This window comes from Rhipicephalus sanguineus, chromosome 2 (assembly GCF_013339695.2).
Source record: "Rhipicephalus sanguineus isolate Rsan-2018 chromosome 2, BIME_Rsan_1.4, whole genome shotgun sequence".
Classification (NCBI taxonomy): Eukaryota; Metazoa; Arthropoda; class Arachnida; order Ixodida; family Ixodidae; genus Rhipicephalus; species Rhipicephalus sanguineus.
In genome coordinates this window covers 235,436,350-235,449,179 of record NC_051177.1, presented here as the reverse complement: position 1 = coordinate 235,449,179, position 12,830 = coordinate 235,436,350, and the positions used below count along the sequence as shown (strand labels likewise).

General features: G+C 46.4%; 1 protein-coding gene across 2 annotated transcripts in view; it reads left to right on the top strand.

The window, feature by feature from the left end:
- LOC119382309 (low-density lipoprotein receptor-related protein 6) overlaps positions 1-12,830 on the top strand; it is a 637,453-nt gene that overhangs the window by 98,333 nt on the left and 526,290 nt on the right. For both annotated transcript variants that reach the window (XM_049412791.1, XM_049412792.1), the window contains exon 4: positions 5,872-5,980. In XM_049412791.1, coding sequence (XP_049268748.1) covers positions 5,872-5,980 — 109 coding nt within the window. The remainder of the gene's footprint in view (positions 1-5,871; positions 5,981-12,830) is intronic.

The following is a 12,830-nucleotide window of genomic DNA, read 5'->3' as shown; positions in this document are numbered from 1 at the left end:
AACGTGCAAAAGAATGTACCCAGCGAATTTCATTGAGATCCATTGGCCTCGAAAAATTGCCGGAGTTGGCTTTTAAGCTACCTGCCTAATGCAACGCCAGCTTTTCATGGTGATATAGCGACCTCCCACATGAATACACCACATGAATACACTACCTCCCACATGAATACACCAATTAACCCTCGGCCCTCAGTCCCCAGCGGCTGCGAAGCAACTGACCAAGGCGGCGGTCAGACCTGCGACGCAGCAGAGGGTGCTAAGAATCTCTGGGTCCGGACAGGCCGCCACTGGAATCTGAACTTGGCTACATATAACGCTAGAACTTTATCTAGTGAGGCGAGTCTAGCTGTACTATTCGAGGAATTAGAGGGTGTTAAATGGGATGTAATAGGGCTCAGTGAGGTTAGGAGGCCACAGGAGGCTTATACAGTGCTGAAGAACGGACACGTCCTATGCTATCGTGGCTTAGCTGACAGAAGAGAACTAGGAGTGGGGTTCCTTATTCATAAAAATATAGCTGGCAATATAGAGGAATACTATAGCATTAATGAGAGAGTGTTATGTATCGTGATTAAGTTTAATAAGAGGTACAGGATGAAGGTGATACAGGCCTACGCGCCAACATCCAGCCACGATGATCAACTGGTTGAACGCTTCTACGAAGACGTAGAATCAGCAATGAGTAAGGTAAAGACACAGTATACTGTACTGATGGGCGACTTTAATGCAAAAGTAGGCAAGAAGCAGGCTGGAGATCATGCAGTTGGGGAATATGGCATCGGCTCCAGAAATGCCAGAGGGGAGTTACTAGTAGAGTTCGCAGAACGCAATAATTTACGGATCTTGAATACCTTCTACAGAAAACGGACTACTCGTAAGTGGACGTGGAGGAGTCCTAATGGCGAAACTAAAAATGAAATAGACTTCATAATGTGCGACCACCCGGGCATTATACAGGATGTGGAAGTAGTTAACAAGATCCGATGCAGTGACCATAGAATGGTAAGATCTAGAATTCAACTAGACGTGAGGAAGGAACGGCAGAAACTGATACGCAAGAAGCCGATTAATGAACTAGCTGTGCGAGGGAAAGTACAGGAATTCAGAGTTTCACTTCAGAATAGGTACGCGGCTTTAACCGAGGAAACCGACCTTAGCGTTGACGCAATGAATGATAATCTGACTAGTATCATTAAGGAGTGTGCAGTGGAAGTCGGGGGTACAGTCGTTAGACAGGACACTGGTAAGCTATCCCAAGAGACGAAAAACCTCATTAAGAAACGTCAAGCCATGAAAGCCTCAAATGCAACAGACAAAATAGAGCTGGCGGAGCTTTCGAAGTTGATCAATAGGCGTAAAGTAGCCGACATAAGAAAGTATAATATGGAGAGAATTGAGCATGCTCTAAAGAACGGAAGAAGCCTCAAAGCTACGAAGACAAAACTGTGCATAGGCAAAAATCAGATGTATGCATTAAGGGACAAGGATGGCAAGGTCACAACCAATATGGATAGAATAGTTGAGGTAGCGGAAGAGTTCTGCAGAGATCTGTACAGCAGCCGAGACAGTCAGGATGATAACGTAAGAAGCAGTAATATCCCAGAGGAATCTGACATCCCACCAGTATTAACAGGAGAAGTAAAGAAAGCCCTAAAGGGAATGCAAAGAGGCAAAGTCGCTGGTGAGGATCAGGTAACATCAGACCTGTTGAAAGACGGTGGAGAGATTATGTTAGAGAAACTGGCCACCCTGTATACGAAGTGTCTCTCGACAGGGAGGATACCAGAATCTTGGAAGAATGCCAACATCATCTTGATCCATAAGAAAGGGGACGTCAAGGACCTGAAAAATTACAGGCCCATCAGCTTACTGTCCGTTGTCTACAAGCTATTCACAAAAGTAATTGCTAAAAGAATTAATACGACATTAGAGTTTAATCAACCAAGGGACCAGGCAGGATTTCGTACAGGCTTCTCAACAATAGACCATATTCATACTATCAATCAGGTGATAGGAGAAATGCGCGGAATACAACCAACCCCTATACATAGCCTTCATAGATTACGAGAAGGCATTTGATTCGGTGGAGACATCAGCAGTCATGCAAGCACTGCGGAATCAGGGCATCGACGAAGCCTATATAAACATAATGGAAGAAATCTACAGCGCATCCACAGCCACTATAGTCCTTCATAAAGAAAGCGACAGAATCCCAATAAAGAAGGGCGTACGACAGGGAGACACGATCTCTCCAATGCTATTCACCGCGTGTTTACAGGAGGTTTTCAGGGCCCTAGATTGGGAAGAATTAGGGATAAGAGTTAATGGAGAGTATCTCAGTAACCTGCGATTCGCTGATGACATTGCATTGATGAGTAACGCGGGAGACGAATTACAGCTCATGATTACTGAACTGGATACGGAAAGTAGAAGAATAGGTCTGAAAATTAATATGCATAAAACTAAAGTAATGTGGAACAATCTTGGCAGGGAACAGCGCTTCGCGATAGGTGGCGAAACGCTGGAAGTTGTAAAGGAGTACGTCTACTTAGGACAGGTAGTAACCGCGGAGCCGAACCATGAGAGTGAAATAACTAGAAGAATAAGGATGGGATGGGGCTCATTTGGCAAGCATTATCAAATCATGAATGGTAGTCTACCACTATCTCTCAAGAGGAAGGTATATAACAGCTGCATCTTACCGGTACTTACCTACGGAGCAGAAACCTGGAGACTTACAAAGAGGGTTCAACTTAAATTGAGGACGACGCAGCGAGCGATGGAAAGGAAAATGATAGGTGTAACCTTAAGAGACAGGAAGAGAGCAGAGTGGGTCAGGGAACAAACGGGGGTTAAGGATATCATAGTTGAAATTAAGAAGAAGAAATGGATGTGGGCCGGCCACGTAGCACGTCGGCAGGATAACCGGTGGTCATTAAGGGTAACTGACTGGATTCCAAGAGAGGGCAAACGCGTGAGGGGAAGACAGAAAATTAGGTGGGTAGATGAGATTAAGAAGTTTGTAGGTATAACGTGGCAACAGAAAGCACAGGACCGGGTTGATTGGCGGAACATGGGAGAGGCCTTTGCCCTGCAGTGGGCGTAGACAGGCTGATGATGATGATGATGATGATGATGATAGCGAAAAAAAAGTTGGATTTAAGCATAAGGTTTACGAAAGGTGTTTAGGTGCCGTAATGGTGGGCAAAAGATAAGGTTGGTTTGTGAATAGGGCCCAAGTCATCATAATAGTGCTGCCTATCAGTACTGACTTGCTCCTGAATTTGTAAAGTTAATTCACGGACTTGGTTGGCCTTGCAATTTTTAATTATTTTTTTTTATTGTTTTAGCCGACTTTTCTATTGGAGTGTTTTATGAGAAATTGAGGAGTTCTTATGTTTCTTCTTTTTGTACTTTATACTATAGAAGAGGTAATACAATCGTATATAATGTTTTTAAACCGGATCCAAAGCTCATTTATATCACATTTGCTGTTTTCAAACACACTAAAATGAAACGTGAGGACATCAGTAGTTGAAATGTCATCTGCCCGAGAGAAATGGGGAAAAGACAAACGTAGCAATTTTTTGTCAAATACAGCATTCCCTAGGGTTAGTATCATGGCTTGGTGTCCCGAAATACCTGCAAGTGCCTCTCAGCTTGTTCAAGCGGTGACCAAAATTGATTTGGAAGATCCATGAATTCTGGCGTAATCCTGTATAATGTACATGAAGAAGATCATATGTTTAGCATTGGTTCTCTGACGAGACCGTGTTTTGCGAGCGTGGGTCTTGGCCAGTGCGTATTTGTGGCGCTTGTGGTGTCTTGACATCTCTCTTGTGTCGGTTTCAATGCGCTGTGTTTTAACATAAAATCCCCTGAAAGAATGATTCATTCATTAGGTCTTCTATTTTCGTGCGACCAGTTCTCGAGTTCCTCGAATATGTAAACGGGCGTTTGGTGCAAACAATTTAATTTACTTTAAATTGTTTGCTTACTGAGGCAACAGTGGATTGAAATTAATTCGTACTACAAAAAATCTCTTGCAATCGCCTTAGGGATTCTCTGGGCCATTGTCAATGTTGTTAACCTAAAGATTGCTGAGAAAATTGGCAACCTTAGAATGGATGCACCTTCTCAATTTCTGTGCAAACGTGTCCTCTCCTTCTAACCAGTGCTGACTTTGAAGACATGGAAAGAATTTCAAGAAAAACAGATTCCTGCACTTGCTAATTAATGCAGTCTTTAGCACGTTTTAACAAGCTGCTATGGGGCAAGGAGTAAATGTCTGTTATTTCCATACTAAAAGCTGCACAGCCTCTGGGATACTCCTCTGTGGAAAACTGAACTGGTGCCTCTGAGTTATACGTATGAAAAGGGTCTGAAAATCTCATTGAAGCTCCACAGTGAATTGCCACGTCGCTTTCTCCTATACCGGAGGCTCGTTAACTGATGGATAACCACCATACATTGTTTGCAGTGTTGAAATTGCAAGTGCATGCTGCAATTCGATGAATGCACCATTTTATACAGACACAAGAATAAAGCACCCAGGGGAACAAACAGCGCTGTTGTCCACATCTTCCCCGGTTGCAACCATGAACCACCTAGCGCAAGCCTCTGGCAAGCTGTAATGATTGACACTTGGCATGTCAGTAGTAGTGGAAGTGTGTGCCAGCCATCAGTTAACTTGCACAGAAACGAAACGAAGTGTCTAAGCAATCATCTCTGGTGTGTGCCCAATTGACAGGTGGTGTTCCATGCTGGAGAATGTGCAGATGAGTTTTGCGTCCACCTTCTTTGCTGCCACTGTGTGCCCTTTCAGATGATATTCCTGTTGTCTCTTTTGTTGTGTCCATGTTTGCACACCGAACCTCTTTTGTGACGAATACCTATCAAGTAGGTCAATTTTCTGTTGTTATAAAATCTCGTAAGATAAAAGCTGAGCACAAAAAAGACAGGCGAGAGAGACAAGACGACGAGACTCTCTTAACCTGTCTTTTTTGTGCTCTGCTTTTATTTTAAGACAGTGAATCAACTCGCTCAGCAAAGCATTCTGTTAGGTTGTAAAACATCATTTGTGTATGTGACATATCTTGTGGGGTCTGAATATGAGCCAGTCTCGGAACACATGGACACGGTTCACGCGGTCGTGCAACAACAACACGTGTACATTTAATAAAGACTTTTACGTATGACGAGCTCGCCTGCCGAATCTAATACACAGTAGTAACACGCTTAGGTAACCTTAAGAGAACCAATTTGAGAAAGTTGGTTTGTATTCATTATAAAAACAGCGTAGGGCAACACGAGGACAGAACGAAAGAAACAATGGGACGGGCGCTGCCTGTCCCGTTGTTTCTTTTATTCTGTCCTCATGTTGCTGCGCTGTTTTTATAATGATTAGGTAACTTTATACAATGCCAATACAGTACCTGGAAAACATAACGAACCCAAGACAACGTAAGACATACAATGCACCGCGAATGCGGCGTCGCCAATGTTCGACTCACCATGAGGGGCCTGTGGGAAACGAGCCGCGGTATCGTCCCCCACGGACCCACCGCGAGAGATGTCCATCCATGCACGCTACCAAACCCCAAAGAGCGTCGCTGCTGTTTTCTATGCGCTGGCCTAACCTCTCTACCACGCTAACCCTAACCCGCGCGAGCACAGCCCCACATCTCCCCTCGGCGGCCAATGCACGAGACACGCGTACGCCATGAGGTGCAAATGACTTTACAGGGGGTGATAGCACCCCCACACTCTTCTGTAAGTTTATTGGGAAGTAATGTGACTTGCGTAGCCTTTAAGTGAGTGAACCATGGATAGTGGAATGCATCTTTAAGCTATTCTAATCAACTGATACAGGATCTACTGGGTGGACGCCAAGCTGAAGCTGATCTCTTCTATGGGCTATGACGGGGAGGACCGGGCAGTAGTCATCCATGGCTCCCTCTCGCTGCCCTTTGCCCTGACGGTAAACCAATTTGCATTCTTTTGGTGCACTATCTTTTTTTTTTGCTATGAAGGTGCGTATGTAATGTGCTTTGAAAGTGTCCCTTTTTGTATCCATAATATCTTTTGTTTACTTGTACTGACGAGGCTCATGTTTTCGACAAGAGGCACCTGAAGTGCTTATCCCAGAAGTGCTGACCATAAGAGCTTAAAGGGACACTAAAGGCAAATAACAATTTATGTCAGAGTGAAAGCCCAATTTATGACAACTTCTAAAACGGCAATATTATCAACAGCAGTGCCCTACTTACCGAGAAATTAAGCTAAATATATCACATGATGAGCGCCACGAGTGGGACATTTTCGAAATGATCCCGATGACGTATGGAAGTCGGCCTACAATAAATCACTAGTAATCAAACTAGCAGCAGTAAAAAAAGAACATTCCGAGCATCAAAAGACGTAATAAAATGCTGTTTGTTCGTTTCCGCTTGATTCATGGAAAACAAAATCTCCGTGGCGTTGCCATGGGGAACGGCGCGCGTGGTTCAAAGGTTCCGTTTTCGCCGGACTGCGCCTCGCCCGTCTCAGTGGTAGTTTCGGGATCGCGTACTGCCGTGCGTGTTTTGCGCGCTCGTGAAAGTCGCTCTGACAGAAAGTTCGACAAAATGCCGCATGCGTGTGATATTGCCGGATGCCCGAATGGTGCACAACGCCAGTGCTGCAGCAAGGAAACCGGTGTGTCTTTTCACTGGGTGCCGCGGAATGAACCCTTACGCTCGAAGTAGCTTAGTGTCATGCCATTGCGCCAGTGCGCTAAACAGTCAAAACCTCTGCGTGTGTGCTCGCTGCCCTTTCGTACTGAGGATTACGAGACCAACCGCAACTTGGTGAAGGCTTTGAATGTGCCCATCCGAGCAAGTCTTTGCCGCAGCGCCGTTGTTGCTACTGTGGGTCCCGCTACTTCCGCTCGGCTGCTACTAGTGTCGGCGGCCGCGCAGTAAAAGCGGGCAACGTTGGGCACGGCAGCAGTGACATATGAAAGTCGTATTTTCAGGCGGGAGATTTGAAGCGCGCTAACGCGATGCGGACCACTAAAAACGTGATTTTATTTCAAAATAAGCACTTCCTTGGCACAAAAGCAGCACTACGAGGTTTCTGGACCGCTATTTCAACAATCAACGTCGACTTAATATTTGCCTTTAGTGTCCCTTTAACGCACAGCCATCATTGATTTCTACAGCTCATCCGCTGCAGTGGTACAGTGGTACTACACGGGTTGTCAAGTGACCGGGAAGACAGGGAAAAGTCTGAGAATTGTCCGGGAATTAGTTGAGCGAGACAAGTCGGGGGGGGGAGAACAACGTTCTTGGGGATTTCCCATATGTAGGTGGTGTAAAAACTGGCGTCGTAGCGACGGTTTCGTCTTAGTTCATGGTTACTTCTCACGCTGGGCACTACAAAATGACGGCAAAAAACAGGGACACATTGATGACTGACGGTGTGCACCACCTGCTTTGTCTCAGTGCAAGCAGTAGCCATGCACAGCCACCAACTAACCCAATTCATCGCTCTCTTATGACTCAGTAAACGGAAATCCCTTAAACGGAACTGGTGCTTAAAGGGAACAACTGTCTCTAATATGATTGGCTTCGTACTTGACCCCCGTTCATCTCTCAGTAAACAAAACGCCTATTAAACGGAACATATTTTCCTGGTCCCTTCAGGTTCCATTTAACAAGAGTCTACTGCGCTTCCTCTCGGTAACAGCCACAAACATCAAAGACTATGGTTCTGGGTACAGTGAATGAGCCAGCAATGGTTCTGGGTACAGTGGTTCTGGGTTCTGGGTACAGTGACTATGGTTCTGGGTACACTGAATGAGTCAGTTCCCACCCCAATGGGTGGCGGGAACAAGTGCAGGACCCATGTAATGCACGAGTGGATGACTTGGGGCTTTGCTTCGCCATCGCTAAGTTGTCAACGCGGTACAGGTTTGCATAATGTGTTTTGCTTTTTCAATTCGGTGCGTTCATTAGCTCACATATGCTTTTTGATAAACGTCTCCTCTCTATTGCCGCATATTGATCGGGTTAAGGTGCGCTCGGCTCTTGGTACGCTGCTACGTAATTTTGGTTTTGAAAGTTTCAAAACGGAGGAACCGCTGCTTACAGTCGCAAAGATATCCAGCATAGAAGCAGTGCATCGGTGATGCTTTAAAAGTAGGCCAGCTGGCAAGCACTCTGCTGTTGATGTCAGTGCACAATTCGCTGCAACTGCAGCCATTCGGAGGTCTGTATACATTACAAATGTCCTCTTACTAGGCTTTGTCATCATTTTTTTTTCTGCCCCGTTTTTGTATGTGCAGCCATTGTGCACAATCAGGGTAAGAATGTAAAGGTGAATGTATGAGGTTTCAAACCACATCAAGGTGGTGGTGCTCCTTGGAACATCAGTTCTTGTTCGATTTTCAGCTCATTCCCCACCGTCTGTGCGGGCTAACTTACTTTTCCGGCTGTAGTGCATTTTCAGCTAAATCACTTTGACACATTGCAAATACAGTGAAATCTCGGTATAACGAACTTTAGGAAACCGCGGAAAAATGTTCGTTATTCTGAAAGGTCGTTATAGTGAAAGCCCAAAAGTTTACCATAACAATAGAATTTCAGTAACGCAAACGTCCTACCTTTGCAATGGTACGTCCTTGAACTCGTTTCTCACAACAGTGCACACGGGAACGTCGGACAAGGCACGTTTATTTGAAATAGTCTGTGATCGTTTTTTGACGGCTGCAGCACAAACTCTGCGTCACGAACGATTCTAGACCGTCCGCATTTTTATGCGCCGCTTCGGTCGCTGTGCCGCTTTTTTCTATGAATATGCGGAGTTTCCTCAAGTACAGTCGACGTCCAATTTCCCGGACGCCCGAAATTCCGGACATGCCTGATTTCCCGGACTCATCTGTGGCACCGGCAAGTTCCCCATAGAGTCAATATATTAAAAAGTCCGAAATTCCGGATGCTTATAGCCTTCGACATCCGATTTCCCGGACTTTTTACTGTTAACCGCCGACCCAAAGTCACCACCGACACCGCCATTTTGGTCGTTTTCATATCCTTGAACACACCATATTCGCATCGCAGGTGTGACCAGCAGCACCGCCGCACCGCGCCGTGGCTGCCGTAACCTCGAAACCGCACGAGTCAATCTGTTGCCAGCCATAGCTTAGCCAAGCCAAACCTCACTGTGTTCGTTCATGTGTTGTTTTGTCAGCTCTGCGGTCGTTTCTGCGGTTGATCTTGGAGCTTGGAGTTGACGCGAGCACTGATGACACTGTCATTGGCGTACAGCGGCAACATGACGTTGACTGAAATTGAGGCAGACATGATCGCGGGCAAGCGGAACGCCGTGCAAAAGAAAATAAGCGACTTCTTTGCGCCCAAGTGCTGGCCTATGAGGTAGCGCCGGCCACGTTGTATTTTTTTTTTTATAAACGGCTCTTTTCAGAGCCACCTAAACGATGCATTGGCTGAATTGCAATGGGAATCGTACTCCGGCCGTGACCCTCCCTGTCAGCGAAAAATATCAACCAAAAAGGTGCGTTTTCACGTGCATTCGTTTTTCCGGACTGCCCGATTTTCCGGACGTTTTCGCGGTCCCTTGAGGGTCCGGGAAATCGGACGTCGACTGTAGTTCAACGCATCCGTGGCCGACACGGACTCGTCACGATCTTCTGGTGCCACTGTGACATCGTCGTCCATGTCATCACTGCAACCCTTTATCTTTGAGAATCGTGGCGATCGTCGACCGCGCCACTCCACGTTCTTTAGCCACGACGGCTTGTTTCTTCCCGTCTTCTATTTCACGAAGAATGTCTACTTTGTCACTCAAAGAAAACTGCTTCCGCTTCTTCGCTGTAAGAGGAGTTGTTGAGCTCAGGGCAACACGAACGCCGGGACGCACTTCCAATACAATAAAATACGCAGAAGACTGATACAGGTGGCAGCACGCAAACAACTGATAAAGCAAGCAAGTAAAACGTGATGCAGGAAAAAAGAAAAGCGGTGGCTATTGGTACTTTTTTTTTCTTCTCCCGCACCGTCTCAGGTTTTCCGAGCCCATGTTCCCCGGCACTCCGCTTACAAAACCTGATGTGTTGTCGCCTCCGCAATGGAGGTGGAAAAAAAAAGAGTTCTCCGCCCGTGTCCTTCTCCTCCCGCACCATCTCAGGTTTTTGCGGGAGGGCGTCCGCTCTTTGCGCTACGTCGTCTGCTAGCTTACAGCTCCGACTGCCATGACCGATACACTGAAATCTAAGAATCCTCGCATTTCGGGATATAAGTTCGTAGTACTGAGGTGTTGTTAAGATGACACGGGAATTAAATAATGATCATTATTCTGAAATGTTCGTTATTCTGAAGTTCGTAGTAGTGAAATATTTTCACGTTGAAACAATAAGCAGTCAGCACGGGATTTCTTAAAACTTCATTAATCTGAAATGTTTGTTAATGTGGTGTTCGTTATAACGAGGTTTGACTGTATGCAGACATTGGAAGTACGTAGAAGGACGACTCCTCCTTCTCTCTTTTTTTTTTCTTGGATCCCGCACTTATGTGTCCTGCTTTTCATGGAGCAAATCGTGCAACGCTATCACCAAAGTTGGCATTTGCTCTTTCTATTGCTGAAGAATTGGAACCGTTTGTGCAGGAATTTCAGACAGGTAAACCAATTGTTGCATTCCAGTGTCAGCAGCATCAGAGGGCATTATATCCGTAATGAGTTATTTTGTAAACTATTTACTTCTAAACCTATTTAGAATATAAAGCAATTTACTTTCTAAAGCTCCTCCACGGTGGGTTGCATCAAGTTACTGAGGAAGAGCCAAAGCCCACTAAGCTGATGATGATAGACTCGGGTAAACCGGGAAATAAACAAGAGTTGCCTGAGGCTGCCATGCTGACAAGCAAATAATCATCCTATTAGAAGCCCCCGAAAGTGGCACAATTTTTGCAAAGCAACCCAAGAGAAGTAGAAGTTTAAATATAGTTATTTTGTACAGCGAAAATACATTGCAAGTTATGTGCTGCTATGAACGAAAATATATTAAGTGCAGAGCACTTTAGAGGCCCGGGCTGTCGGCTTCTAACGTACCACACGTCGCTTGCCACGCTGGCAAAACCACGTATGGGAGACCGGCGCCGGATGGGTGGCGCTCCGAAAAAGGGTGGCTAGCGGTGAGACGCGGCCTAACGTAGCCGCCCGCCCAGACGGTCGGCCACGGCGTACTGCAGCAAACAGCTCGAGCAGCCATTGCGCCTGTCGTGCTGCACCGTGGTTTTGAGAAAGATAACTTTGGCTACTTTCACGGGAAGCACTCCAAAATGGAAAGAAGCTCTTCAAAGCAGACTATGTTTATGTATACGATGGTGCCGTGCCGTGATGGCGACTCCCTCGTCATCATTTTCTGGTTGCATGCTGGGATTTGTGTCAAGCTAGTGCAGGCTTGTCGCACAAGTCTCCGTTGAGAAGTTCGTGCTGGGTCGATGCCGTGCTGCCCAACGTTACTAGAACAAACTCAGTTTAAAAGTTCCGCCAGAGAGGCGGTCCGCGTGGCGGTCGTGAGAACTAGTGGCGCTGCAGTCACGTCTAGCTCCCGCGGCTGGCGTGGCTGGCGCTTGTGATCGGCGCCGCCGATGTACGAGCGCACGTGGGTTACAGCGTCGTCTGCGCTTTGTTAGCTCGTCATTTTTGCGACTGTTCTTGACCAGGCTTAGCGTCTTGTACGAAGACACGTGCATGATGTACAAAGCGTAACGAGGGCGAACAGATTCACAGTGCAGTATGCCGACTTGCTTTGCGCCGGGCTGCAAGAGCGGCTACCGCAACGACGACTCCGCTTCACGACACTTCTTCGGACCTCCAAAAGACCCTACGCCATTCAAGCTTTGCATCGCAAAGATAGAAAGCTTACTGCGAAATGCAAGGTCTGTGACGTTCATTTTGAGAGTGACGACATTGTAAAGCCCTATCGTCGTGTCGTTGCGGGACAAGACATTTTGATCCCACGTGGAAAGTGGGAACTCGCGCCCGGTGCCGTACCGCGCTTGTTCCCAGCACTTCTACCCCACATTTCAAAGCCAAAATGTTCGGGACCGAGGCGCAAATCCCCCCAAAAACGCACGGCGTCCCGCGAAAGTCCAGTGCCCAGTTTGGAGGAGCTGCCAGAAATAGAACAGCAAAACGAAAGGCAGGCGATTACCTATATACGCTACCGAGACTGAGAGTTGCATCACACTAACATTCGATCACTTGTCAGCTGTCGCTATGCCTTCAAAGCAGTGGATTTTCGAGAGATTTTACGACGAGGTATTGAACAAGATGTGCGGAATATTTTACACTCGCCGGCTTGGGAACGGGCTGCTCAGCGCAAAAATTTGACACGATACACATAGAAAAGACGAGGACCAGCGCTGGTCCTCGTCTTTTCTATGTGTATCGTGTCAAATTTTTTGCGCTGAGCAGTTTAATAATGGAATACCAACTAGCCCAATCCCACACCTTGCTTCGGGAACGGAGACTTACTTGTGCAAAAGATAATTGTAGCTGCGTAGTGAACGGCTACAGCACGAAACGCAAATGGCTGTCGCACAGTGTAAAGTGCTGCGGGCATGGAACATCTGCTCGGTGAAGTTGAAAAACTGAAGTTGAATACTGACGACTCTTCTAGCGACAGAGTACGTGCGAATAACTGCTCGGTGCTCACATCACGGCCGATCTGTTCGAATTGTTTAAGGCACCGTAGAAGGATGCGACGTAGAAAGATGAGACACCTAAAATACAACTATCCACTGAAAAAATTGCTCGGACACGAC